This window comes from Patagioenas fasciata, chromosome 13, assembly GCF_037038585.1.
Source record: "Patagioenas fasciata isolate bPatFas1 chromosome 13, bPatFas1.hap1, whole genome shotgun sequence".
Lineage (NCBI taxonomy): Eukaryota > Metazoa > Chordata > Aves > Columbiformes > Columbidae > Patagioenas > Patagioenas fasciata.
Window position 1 is genome coordinate 3,979,079 of NC_092532.1, and position 25,952 is coordinate 4,005,030.

General features: G+C 41.5%; 1 protein-coding gene across 6 annotated transcripts in view; it reads left to right on the forward strand.

Annotated features, from left to right (window-relative positions):
* The window catches only part of PHKB (phosphorylase kinase regulatory subunit beta), a 77,811-nt gene that overhangs the window by 15,818 nt on the left and 36,041 nt on the right, over positions 1–25,952 (forward strand). For all 6 annotated transcript variants that reach the window (XM_065848287.2, XM_065848285.2, XM_065848288.2 and 3 more), the window contains 7 exons: positions 1,848–1,955; positions 4,428–4,508; positions 7,427–7,542; positions 15,150–15,213; positions 21,308–21,403; positions 22,978–23,175; positions 23,924–23,981. In XM_065848287.2, the coding sequence (XP_065704359.1) occupies positions 1,848–1,955; positions 4,428–4,508; positions 7,427–7,542; positions 15,150–15,213; positions 21,308–21,403; positions 22,978–23,175; positions 23,924–23,981 (721 nt within the window). The remainder of the gene's footprint in view (positions 1–1,847; positions 1,956–4,427; positions 4,509–7,426; positions 7,543–15,149; positions 15,214–21,307; positions 21,404–22,977; positions 23,176–23,923; positions 23,982–25,952) is intronic.

The following is a 25,952-nucleotide window of genomic DNA, read 5'->3' on the forward strand; positions in this document are numbered from 1 at the left end:
AGAGCATAGTGTGACTTGAGGAATTATGGAGAAGGATCTTCTTTTATGAGCTTCATTCTTTGTGAATTTGATTTCTTTTGTCTGCCCTATTGGCAGCTCTCTCACAGTTCAGATTGTTTCCTCAAACGGACTTGTAAGGTAGCAGACACCGCATTTTGTGATGAAACAGAAATCAAAACTGCTTTAAAACCACCGTAGTTCTTATTTCACCCCTTTGCTCTTGACCTCTTGTGTTGGCAATTCATCTTATTGCATTCCATCTCCATCGTAAGGGATTCTGTATCCTAGAGGTCCAGTGATAGCAGCCATGAATAAAGAGTCATTTTAATCCAGGGTACTGTTCTACCTATGATTTTTTTTCCTATTTTTCATTTTTTCTTTTAAGAAAAAAGAAAGCCTAGAAGCCTAATAGGCTTAAAAGTTATTATTATTATTATTATTATTAATAATAATAATAATATATTTTTTGTTTTAAAACTTTGGTCATATTGTGATAGATCACAATTCATAAAAATTATTAAAACTATTGTTCCCAATGTAAGTGCTGGGCTCCTGCGCTCCAGAAGAGCTTTAAGGGAGGAAGGACGAGGGTGAGGGGCTGGCCAGGGTGAGGCCGTGGGGCTGGGGGAGCCAGGGGGCTGCGCGGGGTGAACACAAGGCACAGGGGGATGGCACATGTGTCCGTGTGGAAATCGGGAGGTATCTATAGGACAGCGGTATGGTTACCACTTGGGTCCTATGGGTCCCAAGGCAGCTCTTGTCTCCTTGCTGGGACATGAGCAGGTTTGGGTGCCTCAGAAATGCCCATACACCCGTGTGTGCAGCATGGGGAACAAAGCGATGGAACTGGAAGGACATGCATGGCCCTGGGGTGTGATCCCATGGGGCGAGTGGGGCTGGTGGGGAGCTGGATGGGGACAGGCTCTTTGGGACAGGCCAGGAAGGTGTGCGGGAGTGTCTGGAGCTGGTGGCACGCTGCACTGCGAGGGACGGCTCTGAAACCCCCTGAGTGCGGGCGGGCGGCATGTGTGTGCTGCAGGGGCGGCACGTGTGTGTGCTGCATGCTGTGTGTGCTGCAGGGGCGGCACGTGTGTGTGCTGCATGCTGTGTGTGCTGCAGGGGTCCATGCTGTGTGTGCTGCAGGGGCGGCACGTGTGTGTGCTGCACGCTGTGTGTGCTGCAGGGGTCCATGCTGTGTGTGCTGCAGGGGTGCGTGCTGTGTGTGCTGCATGCTGTGTGTGCTGCAGGGGTGCGTGCTGTGTGTGCTGCATACTGCGTGTGCTGCAGGGGTGCGTGCTGTGTGTGCTGCATGCTGTGTGTGCTGCAGGGGTGCATGCTGTGTGTGCTGCATGCTGTGTGTGCTGCAGGGGTCCATGCTGTGCGTGCTGCATGCTGTGGACACTGCAGGGGCTCATGCTGTGTGTGTGCTGCATGCTGTGTGTGCTGCACGCAGTGTACACTGCAGGGGTGCATGCTGCATGCTGCCTGCGCTGCAGGGCTGGGAACACTGGCTAGCTCTGCTAGGCCTTGCCTTGCTTGCTGCTAAGATTTCAGCTCCGGTACAAGAAGGAAGATGAAAGGGGCTAAGCAGCTGCAGCTATTACAGATCTTTTTCTAGCAAACCCAGGGAGATTAGATAGATGAGCTGAATATCTGTATTCTTTAAGTATATGTATCCTTTAAGTATGTATGAAGTAGTTTCTAATAAGTTTCAGGAACTGTTTGTAATTTTTACATAGTTACATCAATAAATTTTGAACACCTAAGTTACAGAGTGAATTTGTGGTTGCCAAACATTCTGAAATTATTGACTTTGATTTTATGTTTTGTCTTTAATTCACCTTTAGGTTCAGCAATTTAAGCAGGACCCCAAACCATCTGGGTGTCTTCACTCTGTTTTCAGTGCAGACACTGGAGATGAAGTCTTCTCCCATAAGGAATACGGTCACCTGCAGGTAAAATATGCATGTGCGTGTAGATGGAAGGTTGGATGATTTTAAATAGTGTTACTGTCGCTTCCATTCTGTCATTATGCAGCTGTCTCTGTTTAGATTTGTGTTAGACGTATTGTACTTGATGAAATTAAGATGCCTTTTCCTCTTTTGCTGAAAAAGAGACTGTTTTGAGATATAACTCAGTAGCATGTTTTGGTCAGAAGATACTGAAATAACTGTGATTTGTGGAGGTAGCTGGTTGGTTGTTTATCAAGTTGATTCTTTCTGAGACCAACAGATGGCTGTCCATAAATAATCCTGGCAGACAATGTTGAGGTAGTCAGGAAAGTGAAAGATTTAGTGTAATCTTACATTGAATATTGTATTTTTTATTAACATTCTCAGCCTAATTTTCTGTAAGTCCGAGCAGTTTTCATTCATAGTAAAGATTTAATGTACACTGTCAAAAGCTTTGTCTAGTTACAAATTGTTGTTCGCTATTTTGCATAGTGGTTCCTAGCCAGGATCATTGTATAATTGATTGTTTTCTTGTCTTTGATTTTCCAAAGTGTTGGTTTGCTCGGTTTTTTTTCTTTGTCTTTACCTTCAGGCACCTTTTTGCATTCTTACCTTGTTCTACTGCATCCCATAACTGGGTACTGCTTTTAGTTCAGAAATTGCTAGTGAAATTATTCACAAGTGACAGTAGGTTGATAATTATTTAATTTCATGTTGTCAACATGATTTAAATAGTTTATACAGTAAATGCGTTGGATTCAGGAAATGTATGTTCTGAGGACCATGAGCCAGCACTGGGCCCTTGTGGCCAGGAAGGCCAATGGTACCTGGGGTGGGTTAGAAGGGGGTGGTCAGTAGGTCAGAGAGGTTCTCCTGCCCCTCTGCTCTGCCCTGGGGAGACCACACCTGGAATATTGTGTCCAGTTGTGGCCCCTCAGCTCCAGAAGGACAGGGAACTGCTGGAGAGAGTCCAGCGCAGCCACCAAGATGCTGAAGGGAGTGGAGCATCTCCCGTGTGAGGAAAGGCTGAGGGAGCTGGGGCTCTGGAGCTGGAGAAGAGGAGACTGAGGGGGGACTCATTCCTGGGGATCAATATGGAAAGGGGCAGTGTCAGGAGGATGGAGCCAGGCTCTTCTGGGTGACAACCAGTGACAGGACAAGGGGCAATGGGTGCAAACTGGAACACAGGAGGTTCCACTGAAAGAGGAGAAGAAACTTGTTGGGGGTGAGGGTGTCAGAGCCTGGCCCAGGCTGCCCAGGGAGGTTGTGGAGTCTCCTTCTCTGCAGACATTCAAACCCGCCTGGACCCCTTCCTGTGGAACCTCAGCTGGGTGTTCCTGCTCCATGGGGGGATTGCATTGGATGAGCTTTCCAGGGCCCTTCAACCCCTGACACTCTGGGATTCTGTGGATCTGTGAAAATCATGGGTAGATTTACCCTAAGTTAGAGTTTTGGACTTTGGCGTGAAGCTCCTGAACATACACATCTTTTATCTTCAGGAGGAGACAAGGGTTTGAGGAACTGGGGAGCCCTGTCTGATAGTTCAAAGTCTCTGGTTTTTGTGCAAACTCAGTCCCTCCCATAAACATAAATGCGCTTTAGCAAATCTCAGAAACACGGAGGGCTTTCACCTCTGTGGAGACAACAGAAAACAGAGGATCTGAGGTGATTCAGTTGAGAAGAATGGAATGTATTATGGAATTGGTCTGCTGTTTTTTGCTCTAGATGGTTTCCGTAGATCTCATATATTGAGATTATCATTTTATAGCTCACAAAGCAAGTTATTGTAATAAACTTGCTTTCTCTGTAGAAGTTGTACAGATTCTCAATTATAGCAGAACTCTGTGTAACAACAGCAGTTTTCTTTGATTCATTAATAAATTGACATGATGATGCTCATCTGTACAGCTGCTGAAGGTGATTACTGTTAATAATAAATGCTGTGTACAACTACCAAAGAAAGCAGTTTTTCCCAAATGTAATCACAGCTGAATGCTGTAATGATACTTCTGTCAGTTGCTAACAGTAAAATTCCAGTTAGGGATAAAGTGATTTGCTTTTTAAATGTGCTGCGTGCTATTCAATATGCTACTTGCCTTCTTGGTGCTTGACTTGCTAGTAAATTGTCATATGTGTAAACGTGAAACAGCTTGTGACTGAAGTGATTGCCCATGGGTCAAAGCAGGATGTCTGAGCAAACACACTTTAATGTCATAGTTTCAAATCATTTTAAGAAAGGATACTGTGGCAGACGAGGAGGACAATGCTGGTTTGTGGTGTTTGTTCTGCCGATTGTTTCCACATTACTACATCTAGGATATTGGTAGATTAGGATAATATTTTTGAAGACCCAAAATTGTGTTATAGTGGGACCATCTTTGTTAGCGAGTAATATCACATTGAGCTTGTTTGTTTATTCAACTCCAATAAACACAAAGTTAATTATAATTTCCTTTCTGTCTTTAATTACTTCAGATAAATGCCGTGTCATTATTTCTCCTGTATTTGGTTGAGATGATCTCTTCGGGACTGCAGATTGTCTACAACACAGATGAGGTACAAATCGATTTCCAATGTTGAAACACATGCTTTATGAAGTTGGTTTTATTCTTGGTTTTATTTAATTACCAACTCTAAAATAATTGTTCTGGAAATACACTGCGGATATTCTCTGCTTCTAGTGGAAGTCAGAAAAGATAAACAGCGTGAATGGGTAGTGAAATAAATTAATAGCTAATAAGGTATTAGATACGCAAATATTTATGGGTGTTAAAAAGTTTGGTGTAACTTTAATTGAAAATAAAATGATTGTATGTCATGGTAAGAGATGTTTGTACGATTGTTAACTGTTCTGTAAATAACATAATAATAGCCAACATGACCTTGACTTGAGGACAAGTCACGTCAGGACAACCTGCTGTCCTGCTCTAAATCCAGGTTATGTGTTGAGACAGGAACAGAAACCACAGATTGATTTATTTTGTTATTTAGGGTTTTTTCCAATTTCCTTAATCTGGATTTGTTTAAATTTACTGTGGTCTGTTTAGTAGTCGTTGCTGTATTGTCTTACAAAGCTTAAATGCACTTACGGTACTACCATTTTAAAAAAGGGCGATTTTTCCTGTAATAGTGTATTTGCATTATATTTCTTAAATGTACAACTTCATTGATGTTTTTTCTTTAGATAATGAGAGAACTAAATGATGCAACTGGTCTCCTTTCTCATTTAGTCAGATCATTTGATAGGTCTACATTATTTTCTCTGATTTGCCTTTATGTCTGTGAGGAGGCAAATGTATATAATTATGTATTTACTTAGCCTGACTTATAATTTATATTATCCTCCAGATGTTTGCATTTAATTACAGAATCTGCAGAAAACGTGCATGTGTGTAGACTCTCCAGTCAATGGATTTTCTCCACTTCAATGTCAGGCTGTAGTTTTCATTGCAACTGTACTCTAGAAATCTGTGGACTCCGGAGATTCACTCATTCTGTTAGTCTTTGTATAGCTCCAACAATTGAATATGTTCTTTGATCTTGTTAACATAAGTTTTCCTGCACGTCTGGACCATTCAGCCCGGCGGCCCTGGCAGTCTGCTCCCAAACGTGGCGCTGGCTGTTCCCTTGCAGTGCTGCCGTTGCGGGATTTGCTTGGCCCATGTCCCCTCGCGGGGGCTCTCGGCAGCACGGGCGCAGGGAGGCGGTTTGGCTGCTGTTGGCACGGACGTGTTTGTACACACAGCTCTTGGCTTCGGAGGCGAGTGCTGGGTCCCAGGCACGGCAGCTGCCAACAAGTTCCCTCTGGTTGCATCTGTTTGCAGTTGAAAAATTAATTTAATGGCATTTTTGCATCAGTAATAAAGAGATCAGTGCATGATTGTGTGACTGAATGAATTTGGGAGCAGTTACCTACACAAAAAACAGAGTGCCACTTATATGCCCATGATATGAGTGATCGTCCTCTGAAGATTTTGCTTTGCAACCAGTGGTCTGCTGCCTTTTTTTTCTGTAAATCTGCTCTCTGGAAACCCTTAGTTAGTCTCAGAAAATATCCCTAACTGACCATATTTTTTTTCTTGCGCTCTGAACATCATCAGTGGTAGAAAGTCATGGGTAAGGTTATATATTTCTGTGTGGTGCTCTTTACTTCTTCATTTAGCTAATGCATCTGAATTTTAGTTGATGATATTCACTGGCTGCATTCAGATAAAGTTCAGTTTAATACAACCAAACACTGAATTCCAGGGGTGAATAATGCTGGGCATATCTGAAGAGTGGGACAGTCTCTTTCCTTGAAAGTACCCACTATGAAAAGATTTAGTGTACATGAGCACCCCATAGTGAAATTTTAGCACAGGCATATGATACATAGAGAGACAAATAAGTGTAGAATTGTATGTATTGCTGGTGGACTGATATTGGCATAAAGAGTGTATCTGACATAGTAACTTTTCTAAGATTAAAAGAAAAATGGAGATAAAAAGGCAAAACAGAGGTATGCAGGTAAATTCAAATGGAAACAAATAACTTTCAGTCAAAGATTTGGTTTTATCTCCTAACTCATTAAAAAATAAATCACTTGACTGTAGTAAAGCAGATCCTGCTGTGCAGTTCCCCAGCATGGTTGTGTTCAGAGCCGTTGCAATATTCGCTTCCCACAGAATCCCCTCGAGTAACTTGGATGGAAGGGGATGAAATCCCCGCTTTGGTGAATGAACCGGTATAAATCTTGTGCTTGTGGTTCAGTTTCTTGCAAGTTCTAACCTGTGGACTCTTGGAAAAGAACTGCAAAATTTATCACCAACTTAACTTTTCTACAGTTGAGTAACTCTGAGTGTCTCTTGCAGCGGCGCAAATGAGGAAAAAGTATCTGCTTAAATAAGTCCCCTTAAATACCTTAAAATACCCTTAAATACCTTAGTGTTTAGTTGAAACATGCTGCTCCAGGAGGAGATTTTAATCATCATAGATGAGTTCAGAGGTGTTTGAATCTGCATAAGTATGTATTATCTGGAGCTAATACAATAAAACTTTGGCATATCAATTCTCTTAAAATGCATTAAGAAACAGCACCAAGATTTGTGTGTCCTAATCTTGTAGAATTTAATTTCTTTTGCTCTCTGATGTATTTAGCACAAATTATTTTCCAAAGATCCGAATGCCACCTTTTGAAGTTCTTCAAGTACGTGTCTTGAACATGAAGACACTTTTATCCCTGGCTGTGTAGGACCTTTGCATAAATCACATCATCACCTAATTTGGGACAGGTCTTAATGTTCTGTGATTAAAAATTAGTTTTAAAGAGAATACCTGAACCTGGGACCATCAGTGTCCAGAGGAAGAACAAAAAGGGTGGAAAGCACAGTTGTGATGGCTGAGGAAAAACAGCTTTGTCTTTTTGAAAAATGAACAGAAGAAAAGATGCTTTCATTTTCCTTCAGTGACTTCTCTTGTTTCTTTCTTTCACGTAGGTGTCGTTCATTCAAAATCTTGTGTTTTGCGTGGAAAGAGCCTACCGGGTACCGGATTTTGGCGTCTGGGAAAGGGGAAGCAAATACAACAACGGCAGCCCAGAGCTGCATTCGAGGTAGGGGAGCACATGGAGCTCTTGCAGTCAAAGCAAGTAAATGTGATAGGAATCAAACTAATTCACAGGGTGAGTTAAAAATAATAGTGCATTAAAATACCGTCTGAACTAAGTTAAGGCTCTCTAGGGACTGAGAGGTATTTTGGGAAAATGTGAAGCATAATTTCATCACCATAAGCATGCTGAAATAACCACATAGATGCTTTGCTATTTGAGTATTCAAATTCCAATAATTGTGTGCAGCTGCATGCATGTAATTCTGAATATTGTGTTCCGAAGAGTTCAGGCTCCTGGGGCATGTGCAGTAGATTGGATTCACAAAAATCTTTAGGAATTTCCTGATTTCAAGAGATGCTGTATGGAGAGTCCAGATCTTCTCTTCCCACTGTGCTGGGAGGAAGGTGCTGGGCCCTGGGGAGGATGGTCCAGGGCCAAGTGCTTGTTCAGGCTCTTCAGACACTGCAAACAACTGGAGTTCTGGCCCCTGTCCCGTGAGACGCTCAATAACGTTCTTAACATTGTTCTAGTCTTGCTGTTGGTTTCCTCACTTCTTGACTTCTGAGGTTTTATTAACCATAAAAATGGCTATAGCTTGGATATCTTAGGATTTTTAAAATATTGTTGATTATCATAACTTTCATGGACTTGCAAATAACAGACGTGTTTCTTCCAGTCTTTGATGTTGTAAAATGAATCTGTGTCCTCATTTCAGAATGAAATAATTTTTCTTAGTTCACATACAGGCCCATATTTTAAGCTATAGATATAATTACATGTCATTGCAACAAACCACTTCATTTAGATATGTTTTTTTTTCAGGGCTTTAGTAGAGCTTTAATACTAGTATGAGAACTGACAAGTCCAAGTTGCTGGTCTATAATCTGCTCTATGAGTTGTTTGGGTATTTTTCTTCCTCATACGTCTGTAGAACTGTCCAATGCCAGACAACATGAGCGGTCACGTGCAGGATCATATACGTCCTTCCGCATCTCGCCTCGCACAAATTCACAAAAGGAACGCTGAAATTCCTTTGTCTTCTGTTGTTTGCAGCATTCTGGTTATTCAGTATGTGAATTTCCTCCAGGGAAAACTGAACATCTTTTACCCAGATGGAAACGGCCACATTGTCTTGTCTTAATCAGGACTGACATGTATAGGCTGCTTTTTCTAAGGGTGAAACTTATGAGCTGGACTGAGCCAGTCTAAGAGATCATTGAGCTGGCACAAAAGGAAGCACAGAGCGTGGTCCTAGTTTAAGAAGTAGACTTTGGTCATCAGAAACCGGTATTGCCCCTGTTTGTCTTTCCTTGGGAGCATGTGGATACACTGTTTCACTGTGGGAAGCCAGGAGACAATTGCCTTCATTCTCATAAATCAGAACAAATGGAAGAGGAATGTGCTTCAAGAGACGTGTTACATATTCTCGAGGAAAGCCCTGGGTGCACTAAAGCATTCTCTAGACATTGCTGTGCTCCTATTGTAGTGGATCTACTTAAAAGAGCTCTAAAATTGTTTTAAAAATACAAGAAGTGATTCTAACTAATCAGGGCTGGTCATGGGTGATGTGTGTGTCTCTTCAGTGTTACATACTCCAAACCAGTTTACAGGATGCCCTTAAAACTCACACTGCAAGTCCACATACAGTGTGTGCTTAAAGAACTAGGAGTTAATTGTTGTTTTCTATTGGAAGAGGCTTTCTTTTGAAAGAAGTTATATAATATGGAGTTCATTAATAACTGCAAATTATGCCCTGTGTTAGAAGATGCAGATATTTTAAGTCTTTGCACAGCCTTGGTATTCTGTCTTAGTACAGTTCAAAACACTTCTAATAAATGATAAATAGCGAACCCCCTTGTGGGCCAGGTCTTCCTTGATGTATGCAAATTGACGTCTTTTACTGGTTCAAAGACAAGATTTGTAACAGCTTTTATTATAGCGTGATCACCTTCCCATACGGCTGAACTTCTGAAAAATTAATTGGTCCTGTAACCGTTTGATCAAGCTGTTCTCCGGGCAGCTGCGGAGTACCTGTGCAGAATGGTTCTGACATCTCCCATATGTGCTGCAGGAATAATGGAGTTGCCCAAGTGCAGTGTCTTCGTATCCCACGTGTGAGACTGCAGAGCTGGATCTTGCTCTTCTCAACAGTGTGGGGGTTACACTGTTACCGTGCTGTCCCTCCTGCTTCCAGTTCATTTTGTCTAGTTATGAAGTTATTACTGTTGTTGTGGGGTTGTTGGTTGTTTTGTTGTTTGTTTTGTTAACATCCCTTGTGGTGTTTGATGTTCCAGTTGAACTGCACAGTTCTTGGATGGAGCCAAGAAACTGAATGGGAGGAGGAGTAAGGATGTGGATACTTCAGGCTGTGTTTTGATTAGCAGTTGCCAAGAATAAGCAAATTTTAGTGTTTGCTCTTAGATATTTTATTGAGAGGGTACATCTAACGATTAAAAGTTACTGGGAATTACAAATGATGTTTAAGTGAATTTACTAATGCTTTTTTAGCAAGCTGGAAGTGTAGTTTCTATCAGTTAGTGGCAGCTTCCTCTGCCCCAGTGTGGGTCGAGGTCAGATGTGACCATAGTGCTGTGCTGGCCTAGTGCCCTTGATAATCCGTGGGAAATCACACTGATGGGTGGCTGCGGGGAGGCCTGCAGATTGGCCTGGGGAGGCGCAGGAGGGACTGCTAAGAAACCTTCTCCCTGGCAGTGAAGGGAGGCACCAGCGCGGGACGCTCCAGAGAACTCACGGTAACTCCATCCTTGGAGGCTTTTGGCACTTGTCTAGAAGAGGTGCTGGGTCACTTGAGTCAGTCTTGGTTGTTATATTTTCTTCAAGTGAGATTTGGTGTTGAACTAGATGGGGTCCATTTGTCCCTTCCAAACAGTGACTTCCTGATCCTGTGAAATTTCTGGGGGAACATTTAAAGAGCGTTTGGGGTCCTTTGTGCTGGGGGATCACCAAGCAGCATCTTTTGCTCTGGGAATGGAGTCCAGCAGATTAACACAGCATCTTCAGAGCAGATTGCTGAGTGGAGGACTGAATATATGTATTAAAATACGTTTTAGCTTTAATTAATCCTGTTAAAACAGTCAATTTTTTCCATTATTAAATTGTAGGTTATGAAGAATGTGTTTTCTGTGGAAAGACACGAGCATAATGTTTATTATAAAACCTTTTTTCTAACTTGCCCAACAGGAAAGCATTAAGGATTAGGAATGAAGCAAGTGTCTGCAGTGTGGTCAGAGCTCTGAAGTGTGCTGTGTTGTGTGATTGTTCGTCTTTCAAAGGCGGTCTTGATACTGCAGCGATCCTCGGACTTTGTGCTTAAGGGGGCTTTGTCCTGTCAGTTACCGATGGAACTTGTAGGAATCTTGTGCGTATGGTGGAGTGCTTGATATGCCACTGTAATGTGGAGAAATATTGCGTGATGGGAAAAGGAAGCAGTATTTTATTGCAGAGACATTGATATTTTCATTTGCAAGTAACGTTTGTGGGAGCACTGAAGTGTCCAGGGCCTTTGAATAACTAGAGGTAGAAAAACACCAATCAATTGCAGTAGGTGTTATTGTAGAATAATGGCAGAGTATGTAAAGTATAAATGATTTCAAGGAAAGAATCCATATTTGTCTTCATTTTTTTGCAAGCAGTATCATCCTATTTTGTTAACAGCGTGAGTAGTTTTACATTATCTGAATACCAGTGGCTGTTGAACAGTTATTACTTCTCTACCTTGTAAGTTTTTTTCCCCGCTCTGAAAATATCTGCCTGTTGGTATGAGAAGTGTTATTGGGAAAGGAAAATAAGAATATGAGATTTTAACATGTGGCAGAGATTTCGGTGTGTGGGATTTCTCTGATTTTCATTTTCTGTGTTTGCGGTTACTTAACTCCTGGGAAAAGTTCAGTTCTGAGTCATCACACCCATTTGTGTGATTCATTGCTAGGTGATAATTAAAACGAAGCAATTGTTAGAACAATTCCATTTTTGTTTAGGTATTTCAAACAAAGCCAGAACAATAATTATATTGACAACACTTCCAAGTTCAGTTTATCCCTTCAGCACGTTATCCGACAGCAGAAGATCCTGGAACGGGGATTTCACCTCTTTGGCGGCAGCTGCTCGGAGCAGAACGTAGTTGACCTGAACAGCTTTCTCTTGTTGAACCAATTAGAAATAAATCCCATGAGTACTATTGCTGGCAACGTTTCAGAAAGAAAGATGGAGCTTTATAAACCTGTTGGTAATAGTTAAAAAGAATGAGAGTCTGAAATCAATGTCTAAAGGACTTCTAGTATTAAAACCAACCCAGGTGAATCAGTACTTGAAGTAAACAAATTCTAGAGCTCTGCACTGAATTTTTTTCACTATGTTCAATACTTTATGTTTAATCGTAATTGTCTGCCATCTTTAAAATATCCATTAGTTAGTAAACATTTTACATTTTGTATTTTACATTAATGAATAGTACAAATCTGTTTATTTGCAGAAAGGTAAAAAGTTTGCACTGATCCCAAAAAGCTGCATGAAGTGCACAAGAACTGAGGTTAAAGTGCAGTCCCTGTCTGCAGTTTTCTGACAGTTTGGTTGCTCTTAAGTGTTTGGGCCTTACAGTGCAGTTTGTCAATAGTGTTCCAACTCCTCTTACACAGAACTTGGGGCTTAATAGTGATATTCTGAACATTCTTTCTAACTTAGTGTTGTTTCATTATTGACTTTAACAAACACAGTATCTTGTTCAGAAAGTACATATTCCCACCTGTTGATAGTTGGACCATGTCCCTGCTGTGATTTCTGCCAGTCCTGGCGGTCTCTGTGCCGTCCTTGTTCTCCATTCCCTGGGCACGCAGGTCCTATGACAAATCGTTTCAGTTTTCATTCTTTGTTTGACAGTACTGTGTCATTTTTATCCCAATAAAACATGGCAAGAAGAAGGAAAGTGTGGTTGGCTGAGAGGATAATCAATTTTAGAGAAAAAAAATGATATAAACTTGAAAATCAAGGAATTCCTGTGTTAGTAAGTAAACTGTTAAGTTAATAGTTGTACTCTGTTTTCCGCAGACTTTTTTTCACTTCCCAAAACTTCCAACTTTTTGAAAATCTATCTAGAGCAGTGTCCATTTGGTTTGATTTGTGTGTGTTTAGTTTGATTTTGGTTTTCTCCGAATGTGTGTATTGTGCCAGTTGCAAACACCCAGGAGCTGCCCCGAGTGGGTGTTGGCTGCCCACAGCCGCCTCTCCCACGTGCTTCCCGCCAACTTGCCGGTCCTTCTTCCGATCTTTATCTTGCTTTCTTCGCACAGCGTTGATCTAGGGCCTCGTACCGTGTTCTGTCACTTTGTCGAGGGTTTGGATTGCGGGTGACAATAAAGCCCTAGCAGAGGTATTGGTAACCTCCTCTCCCCCCTTCCCACTCAGCACAGGCGATCGGGAGGGAAAGAAGGACAGAGAGAAGAGAGCTGGAAACATTAAAGATGTTTTACTAATGCTACTGATAAAATAGAGAAAATAATACAAAATATACAAAACCAATCCTGAAAGTCTCAGCAACTGCAGAGCGGCACCCGAAGTCCTGGACTGGACTCTGCAGCAACCGGAGCTGGATTCAGTCTGTCACTGGCCTCAGTTCGCAGGGACGACTCGCAAGGTCCTCTCCTCATGTCGCCATAAGGAAAAGGGAAAAAAGAATGAGATCCTCGTGATCTCCCGCTTTTATATGAAGTATTCACGTGAATGGGATGTTATACACAGTTGGTCAGTTTCTTGGTCACCTGTTTCTCGTTGCCCCTCTCACGAGATGTGAATCTGTCCTTATCAATAACCTTGCATTCCATTGCTGTGTTCACCAAAACATGGATCTGGTTCTCCAGGAAAATGCAGCTGATATGAAGCTTTAGCTGACAGGCAAATTCACTAAAAGAGAAACTTGGTTTTTAACAAAACCAGGGCACACTTCTGTTTAGCCTTATGGTGGTTTTTAACTCCGAATCTTTTGTCATGTCAGCCCAAGACATTCTGCTTTTTCCTTTTTAATCTTTTGCTGTATGTCTTCAGCTTTCTTAACTTTTCCAGGTAACAAGATAGACATTTGTACCTTCCTGTTATTCTGCCGTCTTCCTTTTCTGTTGTCTCATTTATTGTCGTTTTTTGACTGAAAATACTTCAAATGACTTGTAAGCTACTCGGAGATGCGAGCTCTGAAGGCTGTGGCAGCGAGGGGAAGGGGCAGAGCCAGATGCAGGCGTGCTGGTCAGAGCCTCTGCCGCTCACTGGGGACTAAGGCACGGTTTGAAGTTCTGATTCGATGAATAAACTTGGGAGAATTACCCTGGGCTTTGTTTTACTGGGTGCTCTGAATCTACTTTATGAGGTTGCCTAAGAGTCTGTAAAAGATGTTTATTTTATTTGATTAGCTGGACTTGTGTGGTATTTCCAGTTGCTGTGCTTTCGTGTCACCCCTCAGCAAGCAATGCCAGGTCCTTTCCACACTTCACATCCTTGTATTCCACTATCACAAATCTGGTGGCCTTATATATTACATTTGAAATCTCTAGCACTGTTGCGAACTAGCTCATTTCATATTTTACTTTTTGATGTAAACATTAACATCTAGAATTTTGGAATCAATGTGCAAAAATGTAGCGCTTTACATGCATGTTAATGCTGTAACTCTTTACTGCAGTCGAATGGACACGTGTGAAGTTGGCATCTGTAGTCATGGATTCTTTAAAACAATATCTCAATATTCTGCCCTGTCATATTTGGAATTTCCTATAAACCTGTCAAAGGCATATAGATTTCTATTAGCTTATCTTATTAGCTGTGTATTGAGGGGGAATGCTGCTTTTTTGGGCTTTTGTTTGTGTTCTAAATTCTGGGAAGTCCAAGTCTGCATTTTTTAAATGGAACAGCCTTGTAAAAGTCTTCTTTTGTATATCTTTATATGTACAGTGTAATTTTCGTAATAATAAATGATATTTTAGTATATAAATTTATTTTAAAATTACATAATGATTAGTGATTTTAGTAGATAGAACTTGTGCTTAATATCTTTAAACATGAACTTGCTAACTTGAAAGCTTGTTGGTAGTTTTTTCTGGGTCTTGTTTTCTTCGTGATGGATACTAGTGATGGAGTAATGGAAATAAGACATTTCACTGTATGGCTGACATCCGAAAATCCTCCTTTTCTGAATGCAGATTGATGGGTTCTTTTATTATAACCACAGCTAGTCAGAAATCAGTCTTTTAAAGTTTAATGCTTGAGAGCTGGCGTGAAATATTGTGCTGAAGTGAATCCTGTGTTAATGCACTGTCAGCAAGGCCCTGAAAACCACAGCGCCAGGTGCCCAGCAGCACGGGGAGAGCAGCCCTGTGGCTGCCAGCTGCTCTCTGACATTTCCAGACAACTAAAAATGCTGAGAAGTAGGTTAAAAAACCCAACACACCACCAAACACCCCCAAATTTGCTACATCATCATTGTATGAACATGAATTTGAAGCACAGAAGTAAAGATCATAGCTCTGAAAGCTGTCAAACATGTTAAATTTTAGTCTGGGCTTGAATGATGATACCTCTGTTTTTTTGTTGTCATTTTGTTTTCTCAGCTCCGTGGGACTGGCAAAAGCAGCTTTAGAAGCGATTAATGGTTTCAATCTCTTTGGAAATCAGGTAATAAAAATATTTGCTTTCTCTCTCTTATTTTTTTTTTTAGCAGTAAAGATTTATACTGTGGATCAGAGGATATCTAGAAATATCTAGCACAGTTTGTTAGATTCCAGCTTTACAAAAAGTTAATTTGCAACCGATTGCTCCCGTTGCGGCTCCAGAATTGCTCTGATAAGATCGTTAGTGCCCTTACTATCAAGAATTACTTTTTTTCTGAAAAAGAAAATCAAACCGTCTCTCCAAATCTAGAATGATCAGAGCTTGTTCTGAAAAAAGACTTGGTTGCCAAAAAGGTTTTTCTTTCAGAGCTGTATCTGCTGGTGATAACCCAGCACACAGAACCACAGAATCACAGCATGGACTGGGTTGGAAAAGCCCTCAGAGATCATCCAGTCCAACCCTTGGTCCAACTCCAGTCCATTGACCAGATCATGGCACTCAGTGCCATGGCCAATCTCAGTTTACAAACCTCCAGGGCCGGTGAGTCCAGCACTCCCTGGGCAGCCATTCCAATGCTGACCACTCTCTCTGCACAGAATTGCTTTCTCATCTCCAGCCTCAATTTCCTCTGGCAGAGTTGAAGCCCCTGCCCCCTTGTCCTATTGCTGACTGCCTGGGAGAAGAGCCCAATCCCCCCTGGCTAGAACTGCCCTTCAAGTAGTCACTTCTACCTCCAAGCATCACCTTACTTCTGTCCTATTCACTTCAAACAAGCCACTGCTACATAATCCCGCTGTTTTATTGTGGTTAAATTTCTGATGTTGCCTGGTGGTAAAATCTTTTCTTTCCCCGTCCTTTTACATGGCTCGGATCAATTAAGAGCACAGACCTTTCCTTAGATGTTTCTCTCTCTTGTATTCCCCTTCTTCATGCATCTTTTTAGGTGTTATACCTCCCGTAGCCTATAGCTGAAATAAAGAATACTCTTCCATACGAATGGTCTGGAAAATGTACGAATGGCAGAGATAGGTCATTGTAAAGCTCTTGGTGTTATTAATAAAAGGAAAGGAAGGTTAGGAGTGCTGGTAGAAAGAAAGTTGGGAAGCGTTAAGTGAGTGTAGAAAGGTTGTAAAACTTGCTGGTGAGTTCAGTGCGTATCTTGTGCTGGGGGATGGGCTGAAGCCACCATGGTGCCCTCGTGCCTTGGCACGCATGGACCTTGCTCGCTGTATTTCACAGAAATTAAATGTCCATCGATGAAACGTGCTTTATCTCTTCTTAGGGTTGAGTAATATTCAAAACTTAGTTTAAAAAGATGCAATCCGTTTGAGTTTTAATGATTTTATATTGTGATCTTGACTTGAAATACTATTTGTAATTTTTTTTTGAGCAAAGTTTCTGTGTATTCTTGCTGGCTTCAGGGTAGGATTGGTATTGTTTTCTCTGCCTCTAATACCCTTGCTCTCCTTTTGTCTTGTAGCTGAGATGCAGCTGACTTTCAGATTGTGATACTTATTTCTTTCTAATAGTCAGCGTTAAGAAACTTGGTTAAGCACACTGGTCTGCCATAAAGAAAATAGCGCAAAGGAGAGAAGATAGAGATGGTAAATGGTGACTAAGGGGAATTCTGAGGTGCTGTTTGTGTGAGGTAATGAGGATGAACTGGGTGAACTGTGCGGCTGTGACTGGGAGAGTCCCAATTACCTTTCAAGTTCCTTTCTGTACTGCTGGATTTTTTAAACATTCTTAGTTAGTTGTGTCTCCATTTTTCTATTGGTGAAATGGAAGATATGGGCTGGAACAGTCATATAATTATTAGCACTGTTGGACAGTTTATAGTTTATTCACATGAAAACAACCAATAAATTAAAACTTCTCAGAGCTATTCAGATGCCTGGAATGAAAAATTAGTGAGCATCTGACATAGAAGTACAGTCTATTAAACAATCTTATCTATCGATGAAAAGCTGCACCACTCACTGTTATGAGACCCTTATGGCAGAAAGCTGGAGACCTGTGACACGAGGATTTCTGACTCTGTGCACCTGGGCATCCGTCACACTTTTTGTGCTTAACTATTCATGGTGGGGTTGCTTTGTTTGTGGTCTTGGTTGGTTCATTTGTTTTTTTGATTTGTGGGAGTCTTTAATCTCTCTCTGTGCACCAGTGCTGTGGTACAACAGACCCGTTCTGTTCAGAGTCCCCTCCTCGGGAAGCCCCGGTGGCTGTTGCTGGTGAGCGCAGCAGTGTGACCGTGTGCTTTGTGGTTCAGAAAGACTCAGCCGTTCGCTCTGGTTTTTGTTTATGTATGTACATTTTAAAAACCGATATGCACTAAGAACCAGAAGCTGGTAAAGATCTTAAATAATGACCAGACATTATACACACCTAGTCAGTATTTCAGAAAAAACATTTCTTTATTATCGTTACCTTCCCAGAAGTCTCAAGCAGCAATAAATGCATCTCCTGGATTTTTTTCAAATTCTGAAATGGATGAATGAATTGCTGAAGCAAAACCAGCTTAAACACTTGGAGCGTGTGTTTCCAAGATATTTCACAGCAGCAGAAGCCTTTTTAACCTTCCCTCGGTCTGCAGCAGTTTGCTTTGTGCTGAGCCCCAGCTCTGCTCCAGCAGCGGGAGGACCCTGCGGGTTCCCACTGCACAGTCACTGCAGTCACTGCCTGTCCCAGTGCCACTGCAGTCACTGCAGTCACTGCAGGCCCGCTCTGCCCAGCCCATCCCTGCAGGTCACTCTGCTCACACTGGGCTGCTGGCAGAGACTCATAAATACAAACATGTGATGGTGTAGCTGTGCTCTCATGCATGTGTGTTATAGAATCATAGAATCATTTCAGTTGTAAGAGACTGTCAGGATCATCAAGTCCAACCATAACCCAACTCTGGCACTGCCCCAGGTCCCTGAGAACCTCGTCTAAACACCTTTTAAACCCCTCCAGGGCTGGTGACTCCAGCACTGCCCTGGGCAGCCTGTTCCAATGCCCCACAGCCCTTTGGGGAAGAAATTGTTCCCAGATCCAACCTCAGCCTCCCCTGGCGCAACTTGAGGCCGTTTCCTCTGCTCCTGGCGCTTGTTCCTGGGGAGCAGAGCCCGACCCCCCTGGCTCCAAGCTCCTTTCAGGCAGTTCAGAGATCAGAAGGTCTCCCCTCAGCTCCTGTTCTCCAGCTGAACCCCCCAGGTCCCTCAGCCGCTCCCATCACACTTGTGCTCCAGCCCCTCACCAGCTCCGTTCCCTTCTCTGCACTCGCTCCAGCACCTCAAGGCCTTTCCTGTAGTGAGGGGCGCAGAAGTGCCCTCAGGATTCGAGGTTTTTCCTCCCCAGGTCCCAGCACAGGTTCGGTCACTGCCCTGGGCCTGCTGGCCACACCAGTGCTGGTCCCAGCCAGGATGCTGTGGCCTCTTGGCCACCTGGGCACACGCTGGCTCATGTTCAGCCGCTGTCACCAGCACCCCCAGGGCCTTTTCCAGCCGCTCTTCCCCAGCCTGCAGCGTTCATGGGGTTGTTGTGACCCAAGTGCAGGACCCGGCACTTGGCCTTGTTGAACCTCAGTTGGCCTCGGCCCATCGATCCAACTGGTCCAGATCCCTCTGGATGGCCTTCCCAGCCTCCATACATCAACACTCCCACCCATGTGTGTAGCGTTGAGTATATCACGATAGAGCAGTTTCCCTGTGCATTTGTGGGTGCACCCAGAGAAGACAAAATAAAGGTCACTTGGTGTTGATACATTAAACTGTTCCTTCCCTACGTCCCCAAGTTCTAGAAAACATTTAAAAAGAAATCATACTACTCTTTGTTCTGTAACAAAGCACTGCTTAGCTGACGTTCAAATATGTGTAATGCATCCTTTGCTACACTTCCTGGGTGCCCGATACAATAAAGAACAATTATGAAAGAAAGAAAAATGATTGGCTTTTTGTTTAATCTGAGTTTGACATGCTTTAATGGAAAAAAGAATTCATTCGTAGTTTTTAAATGCTGTTCATTTTCATCTCCATTGTACCAGAAGTATTTCATAAGTAGTGGAAGTTATAAGCATAAAAATACAGTCAAGCTGTAATCCTAACGTTCCTTCAGTAAAAGATTTATTTACACATTGAGAAGAGACTTTTAATATAGCAGATAAATAAACTATTTAGTTTCTTATTTTGCTATATATTCCATGCTGAATTTCTTAAATTTATTCCCAGTTTATTGTATGTCCTGAAACAATAGTTACAAATCTCTGTGAAGTGGTTAATATGTATGACACTGGCATAGGAATTCTGTTCCAACCCTGAACTGCGCATTGATCACAGCCAGATCCTGAAGCTGTTGTGTTGTCCGAAGTTCTGCTGAGGTTTGTATGGAAGAAGCATCACAGTGGCTCCGATGTGCTGGGCTTTGGGGTTTTTTGGCGGTTTGTGTGTGTGGTGGTTGGTTTGTTTGTTTTCTTTTTTTTTCCATTTAGGTTGCGGTGTGAACTGATTTGCTTTCAGTTTATGTTTTTACTTAATCACTTTAGAATCACTGTACAAGTACTGTAATGTGGGCTTGATATGGTTAACCCAAACCTTTGGTTTCAGACTATCACAGACTCTAAATAGCTTAGAATTGGAATCATTAATGTAAGAATCCCATGGTAGCTACAGTAGCTTTAGCTACAGTACCTTTTGGAAAAAAAATACATCTCAGGAACAAAACCTCCAGCAGCACCAAGATGGGCATCATTCCACCATGGGATAATCAACCGTTTGTACATGAGCTGCATGTCATATATTTGTAGGAAATAACTTGTGTGTTCTGAAAAAGCCAAGCCTTTGTGAGGTGTCCTTGCTACAGAGCTTTACCGTCCTTCGAGAAGTGACAAATAGTCCATTTGTAAACCAAGGTGCTTGTGGTGCCATGAAATGCAGATGAGTCTGCGTTTGAATCCCCGGAGGACTGAGCACAGATTTGGAGCTGCGCATTCACACGTGTAACAGATTGTGTTCGCAGTCTGGAGGTGAATTTAGAGATTGGTGGATAATCAGAATCTGGATTAAGAAGAAAGCAGGAGAATAGCAAAGCAGATGTGATTTATTCCTGTACATTCTTATCTCAGCACTGTTCAGTATATCATGCTAGAATGATTAAGAGAACAGAGAGATTATTTTTCATGATGACAGTGGAAAACCATGTTTTGTTTAGCCTAGCAAAGCACAAGCCGACCATTTGTGTGATAGCTGTGTGAAATAGGAGCGCAGCTAAATGAGTAAGAAAACCCCTCTGTTTGGAAAGTCAGCTGAATGGATACTGGTGCTGGCACAACAAGAAACTTACTTGGAAATTAAACTATTTAATAATTGAAGAGGAGGGATTCTGGAGCAGTCTTCTGAAGAGAATAGTACACCAGAGAAGCTACTTGTTGGGACAAATTTGGTGGATTTATGAAAACGTATGGTAGGGTATGCGGTATGGGTTGAGTGCTGAGTGTGTCTTCCAATGGGATAGTGATACTGAGATTCGTTATCAGTTACAACATAAATGAAGATTCCAAGAGGTTGCCTCCTGATAATACGTGTACGTGCTGTTGATCCTGTTTGAACAGCATCTCCGTTACGGGGATTTTGGGGAGTGTTTCAGGCAATATCAAGAAGCCGACAGAGACATCGTGTAAAATTACAGAATTGTAGGAGGAAATGGGGTTTGCTACGGAGAACGCGTTGACGCCACAGACCGTACGGTAGCTGAAAAGCAGCTCATTTTCATTTGCTATGGAAGCTTTTCCAAGCAGTACCTTGGGTGAATATCCAATTAGTGTGTGTTCTGACTTGTAATGAAATATTCACCATCACTATTTGCAACATTTCCTGCAGTCACAGGAAAAACTACTTTTGTTTTGTCCTTAATGCAGTCGTGGCTTTCCAAGAATTAATGAAAGAATTCGTGGCTTCAATGAATTAGATAAATTAGTAGGTAAAGCCATCTAATTTGGTTATGTTTAAACACATTTGGAAATACAAAATGTTTTCAACTTGATGTTGCGGTACATTTTGTGATGAAAATTACCAGCCTATTGCAACATAACCCCAATAAAGCAAAGCGTCTGTGAGCTTCCCCAGGATACGCTGGCCGTTCTTCCTTCCCTCACATCGATGTCATGGTCTCTTTCCAGGGCTGCTCTTGGTCTGTCATCTTTGTGGATTTCGACGCCCATAACCGCAACAGACAGACTCTCTGTTCCTTGCTACCCCGCGAGTCAAGGTCTCATGTAAGTAATTAAATGAAATTTGCCTCAAGAGAGCATGGAGAAAATAAATGGATATGAATGTAATTTTAGTTCTACAATGGCTGTGATGTTCTGCTTAATAAAGACAGGATTTTGCTGGGAAGATGTTAGGTATTTGCTGCTTAAATGTCAACGTGAGGTAGTTGCTTCTCTGAAGCAGGATTTGGATGGCATTCTTTATTGGGTGGATATTTCTATTAAACTGGGAGCCTCTGTACAGCTGTCTGAACAGCATCAGGATCTGCGGTCTGGGTGATATTTTCCTGTGGCCGGTCTCCCCTGCACACTCACTGCATTTTTGCAACACCATTTTAGCTTTAATTCATTCCTTTGTCTAGAAAAGAAACCTCTAAGGTTGGCTTTTCCTAAATGACTGAATACGGAGGATTCTTGTTATAAGCTACTATTGCAAATAAGTATTTCCTCAGTGAGTAAATCTCAGTGACATAAGTATAGATTAATTAAAAAAAAATCTATTTCAGTTCAAAGGTAAATTTGGTTTTTGCAAATCAGTAATTTAAAAGGAGTGATAATAGAGTAGTGTTTTTTTGTTCATTCTGGGATATAATAGCATTTTTGTTCATGAAACAGGCTATTAATCTTCAACATTAATAGTTTACTCATTGTGGAGAAGAATTATAGCAGAGTTGTAATACTGGATCATTAAAATAAAAGGCACTGTCAGCTACTTTTTTAGAGTCTAATTGTCTCTCGCTGTTTATTATTTGCTGGAGACTTGAAATATTCCAACAGAAGCTGGTTTCAGAAGTTACTTATGCTACAAAAGCAATTTTGTGTCCTTTTGTTTCCTTGTATGGGTTCGCATTGATGATATTGGCAAAAATGCGGTATTTTAAATGGTCGAATATCTTGGGTGTATCAGCAGAAGGGAATAATGAAACAGCACTGACATAAGAATTAGAACTTCCAACTAGTTTTTGGGGTTTCTGTAAGCTTGAGTTTGTCTTGTGGTGGAGTTTGTCTTGTGGTGGAGGCTCCTGCTAGTTGCACATGGCTCTTGAGAAATGCTACTCACATTTTTTTCCTGAAATTACTCACTTATCACCTTAGCTGTAAACGAGATAGTCTCGTTTGTTAGAGCATGAAGAATAATCCTGAAAAAGCTTTTCAGAAAGAGTGATTTAATAGTAATTTCTTTGTGGCATTGCACCTTAATGAAATTGCACCTTTTAGGCACAGGATACCCAAGTGCTTGTGTTTCCTTCAGGAATAACCTGGAGGGTATTTGTTGTTTCTAAAGCCACGGTGTTCTAGAATGTGTTCACTTATCCCTCCAGATTATCAACGTAAAGTAGATCAGATTTTGAGTCAAATGAGTTCTCTTGGACATCAAAGATCCGAATATTTGGTTTGTAGTTTATCCTTATACATCTTGAGAAACCTTATTTTGCACACTATTTTAATGTATTAGTACTACGATTTTGATAAAGATTATGTACCCAGTGTGTAGTTCACTTAGTAAGCTAAACAGTCTCTGTTTGTGCATCAAATAATTGTTGGAGGTGTAATTAAATTTGTGATTTCTGCTCCCACAGAACACCGATGCAGCTCTTTTGCCCTGTCTCAGTTATCCTGCGTTTGCTTTGGATGATGAGGTTCTGTTCAATCAAACACTAGATAAAGTTATTAGAAAACTGAAAGGAAAATACGGGTTTAAAAGGTTTCTGAGAGATGGCTACAGAACAGCGCTGGAGGACAAAACACGCCGTTATTATAAACCAGCAGAAATTAAGGTAACGGGATACCTGACCTATCTAAGGACAAATTTTGGTTTTCTAAAATGTTTAGGCAGTACTTTAAAAACCATTTAAAAAACTCAAAACCCAAAGAAATGAAAAGCCAACCCAAAGAAATGGAAAGCCAACCCAAAGAAATGAAAAGCCAACCCAAAATCCTCCCCTGGCCCAAAACCCAACAGCAAACAGAACAAGACGCTCCCCCCAGTATCTGCAAATTGCTCCAAGAGAGGGAGATGAGGTTTGTAATTTGGCGTTTGCATTTTGAGAGATTGCGAAGTCAGCAAGTTGGTTGTTGATTTGTTTTTTAATGAATGTGCTTCCATTTGCATTTAGGGTACAGTTGATTTCACATAACAAATAAGGAAGTTATTTATCATTTCCTTTAATTTCACAGCTGACTACAGTCTGAGTGTATGGAAAACAATTTTGCTTTAGACCACAGTGTCTATCAGCAAAGGTTATCTAAATGAAAATTTACTGCTTTTTCTCCTCAGTCGTTTCTCTGTGGAAAATCAAACATAGGCTGTATAAATATTCTGCTTGAGAATGAGCCACAGCAAATATAAAAGCAACAGTTAAAGTGCCCATAGAATTAAGGAGCTGTAAGCTAAATGAAAAGCTGCTAAAATGTTTTTGCATTCATGTTTGTCTTTCGTTGCTTTGAAATTATTCAATAGAATATTCAAATACATTTCCTTACATCAAAATGGTGAAATGTCTCCTTAATTTTTGCTCTTTTCAGCTTTTTGATGGCATCGAGTGTGAATTCCCTCTGTTTTTTATTTTCATGATAATTGATGGTAAGTACAGCTTTACATTCCTGCTCTTTAGAGGCATTAGAGAGACAAGCACTTAGAGGGAAGACACAAAATGATTTTCCTGTCCTGCCAAAATAAACCATAATGCAGTGGCACTAAACTTCCCAGGGTTCTGCCTCATGGGTTAAGCAACCCTAAGCACCCAACCCCTCATGTTGTGGCGTTTTTAACATGAGCTGGGTTTAGAATATAACTCGATGGGGGCTTTTGAGAAGCTTAAACCTGTGACGTTCAGAACACAGCGACACAGCGAGTGCTGCAGCGGGTCTGAAATTCCGTGGGAGTCGAAACAGAAATGAGAGGAGAGGGAAGCGGCCCAGGGAAAGGCTGCGTTGCTCTTTGAAGGGCTCGTGCTTCCCGGCCGGGCTTTCCCGTGGACACCGTTACTCTGATTTCAGAATCAAACCAAAAAACCCATCAGCAACAAAGTGCCACCACCTAGTCTTGTCGCCTACTCTTGTCTTGAGGATGAGTCTGAATAAGAACAGGACTGAGAGTTACAGCCGTGAAGAAGGTTTGTAAATGGATGAAAATCTGGTGATCCGTTTTTCTCCTTTAGAGTGTGGAATAGTTTGGTAGTTGCCAAATAGATAGTGAGGTGCAGAGAAATCTGCTGTCTGCCCAAACTCTTCTGCGGCCACCCACAGCTTGAAATGTTTTGTTTGAAGCTGTAATAAGGTTTCACAATTGATTTTTCTAAAGGAATGTTTGGGATTTTTCAAGGAGCGATGCCCAAAAGTGCGGAGAAGGCACTGACATTAGCTGCTGCCCACTTACAGTCTGGGGAAGAAGGAGGATGATCATCTTGAACTGAAGTTAGCGAAAGAATAAAGAAAACAGTTTACTCTTCTTGTATTACAAAGAAAAAGTACAAAATAGGTATTTTGCACCTACCAAGATGTTATCTGCATTCCTGTACCACAGTTTCCTCAAACAGAACCATTCTGTTGTTAGATTTTGTGCACTTGTCTCCAAATCCACAAGCTTAATGCAGCATTTGAAATGTGTACAGAGCAATGTTAAGTGCAAAATAGACAGTTAAACAGGAGGAGGAGATTCCAGTTGAATGTCTTTATAGTGCAAGCAGTGAATAAAAACTCGAGCTGCCATGTTTAGCATCCTGGTTCAGCTGCAAGCCTGTTTGCCCATCCAGCACAGTTGTAAATCACAGCCCATAATCCCCCATTTTTGTTCACATCAGCAAAATCTGTTTGTTTCCTTTTTGAAGGACTAGCAGAATATATTCAGGTAACTGTATATTTGCTATATATTCACTTTTATTTTATAATCTAAACTAATTAGCTCATCAGCTTTTCTGTTTTGTCAGTGACAGCTTGTTAGGATTGTTAAGATATGGAGGGCTAAGCCAGTTCTGGCAAGCAGATAGAACTGAATTAGTTATGCATTTTCTAGTAGTATTAGAACACTGTTTTATCTCTCATGGATGATCATCACTATTATCCAACTGTAATCTTCACTAAATGATTCTTAATATAAAAGCAATTGTATTATCACATAAACACATCTTTTTATGCTCTACAGCATCTGCCAATAAGCCTAAATTGCGAATAGTCAGAATATCCTATTGCTCTTATGCCATAACTGTGCTCAGGTGTTTTGAAGTAGTTCAGTGTGGCGCTTTAGTGTGTGCAAACATTCACGGCGTTTCTTTCTCTGGTATAAATAACTGAGAATGTTAGAGAATGTAATGAACAGCACTTGTCAGGCTTTGGGTTTGGAGAGAGCGTTGGAGAGCTGCGGAAGGAACCACATCTCTGTTTGGTGGTCGTGCTCCAGCCTGCGGCTGCACCCGGGCTCTGCACCGGAATCGTTTGGTGGCATTTTATTGCATATATATATATTGGCTAACTAAATCCCTATCTAATTTATTTTAATAAGATGTTCTGGTATATTTGTTCTCAATGAATGAGTCTGTGGGGTGTTTTTGTGTTA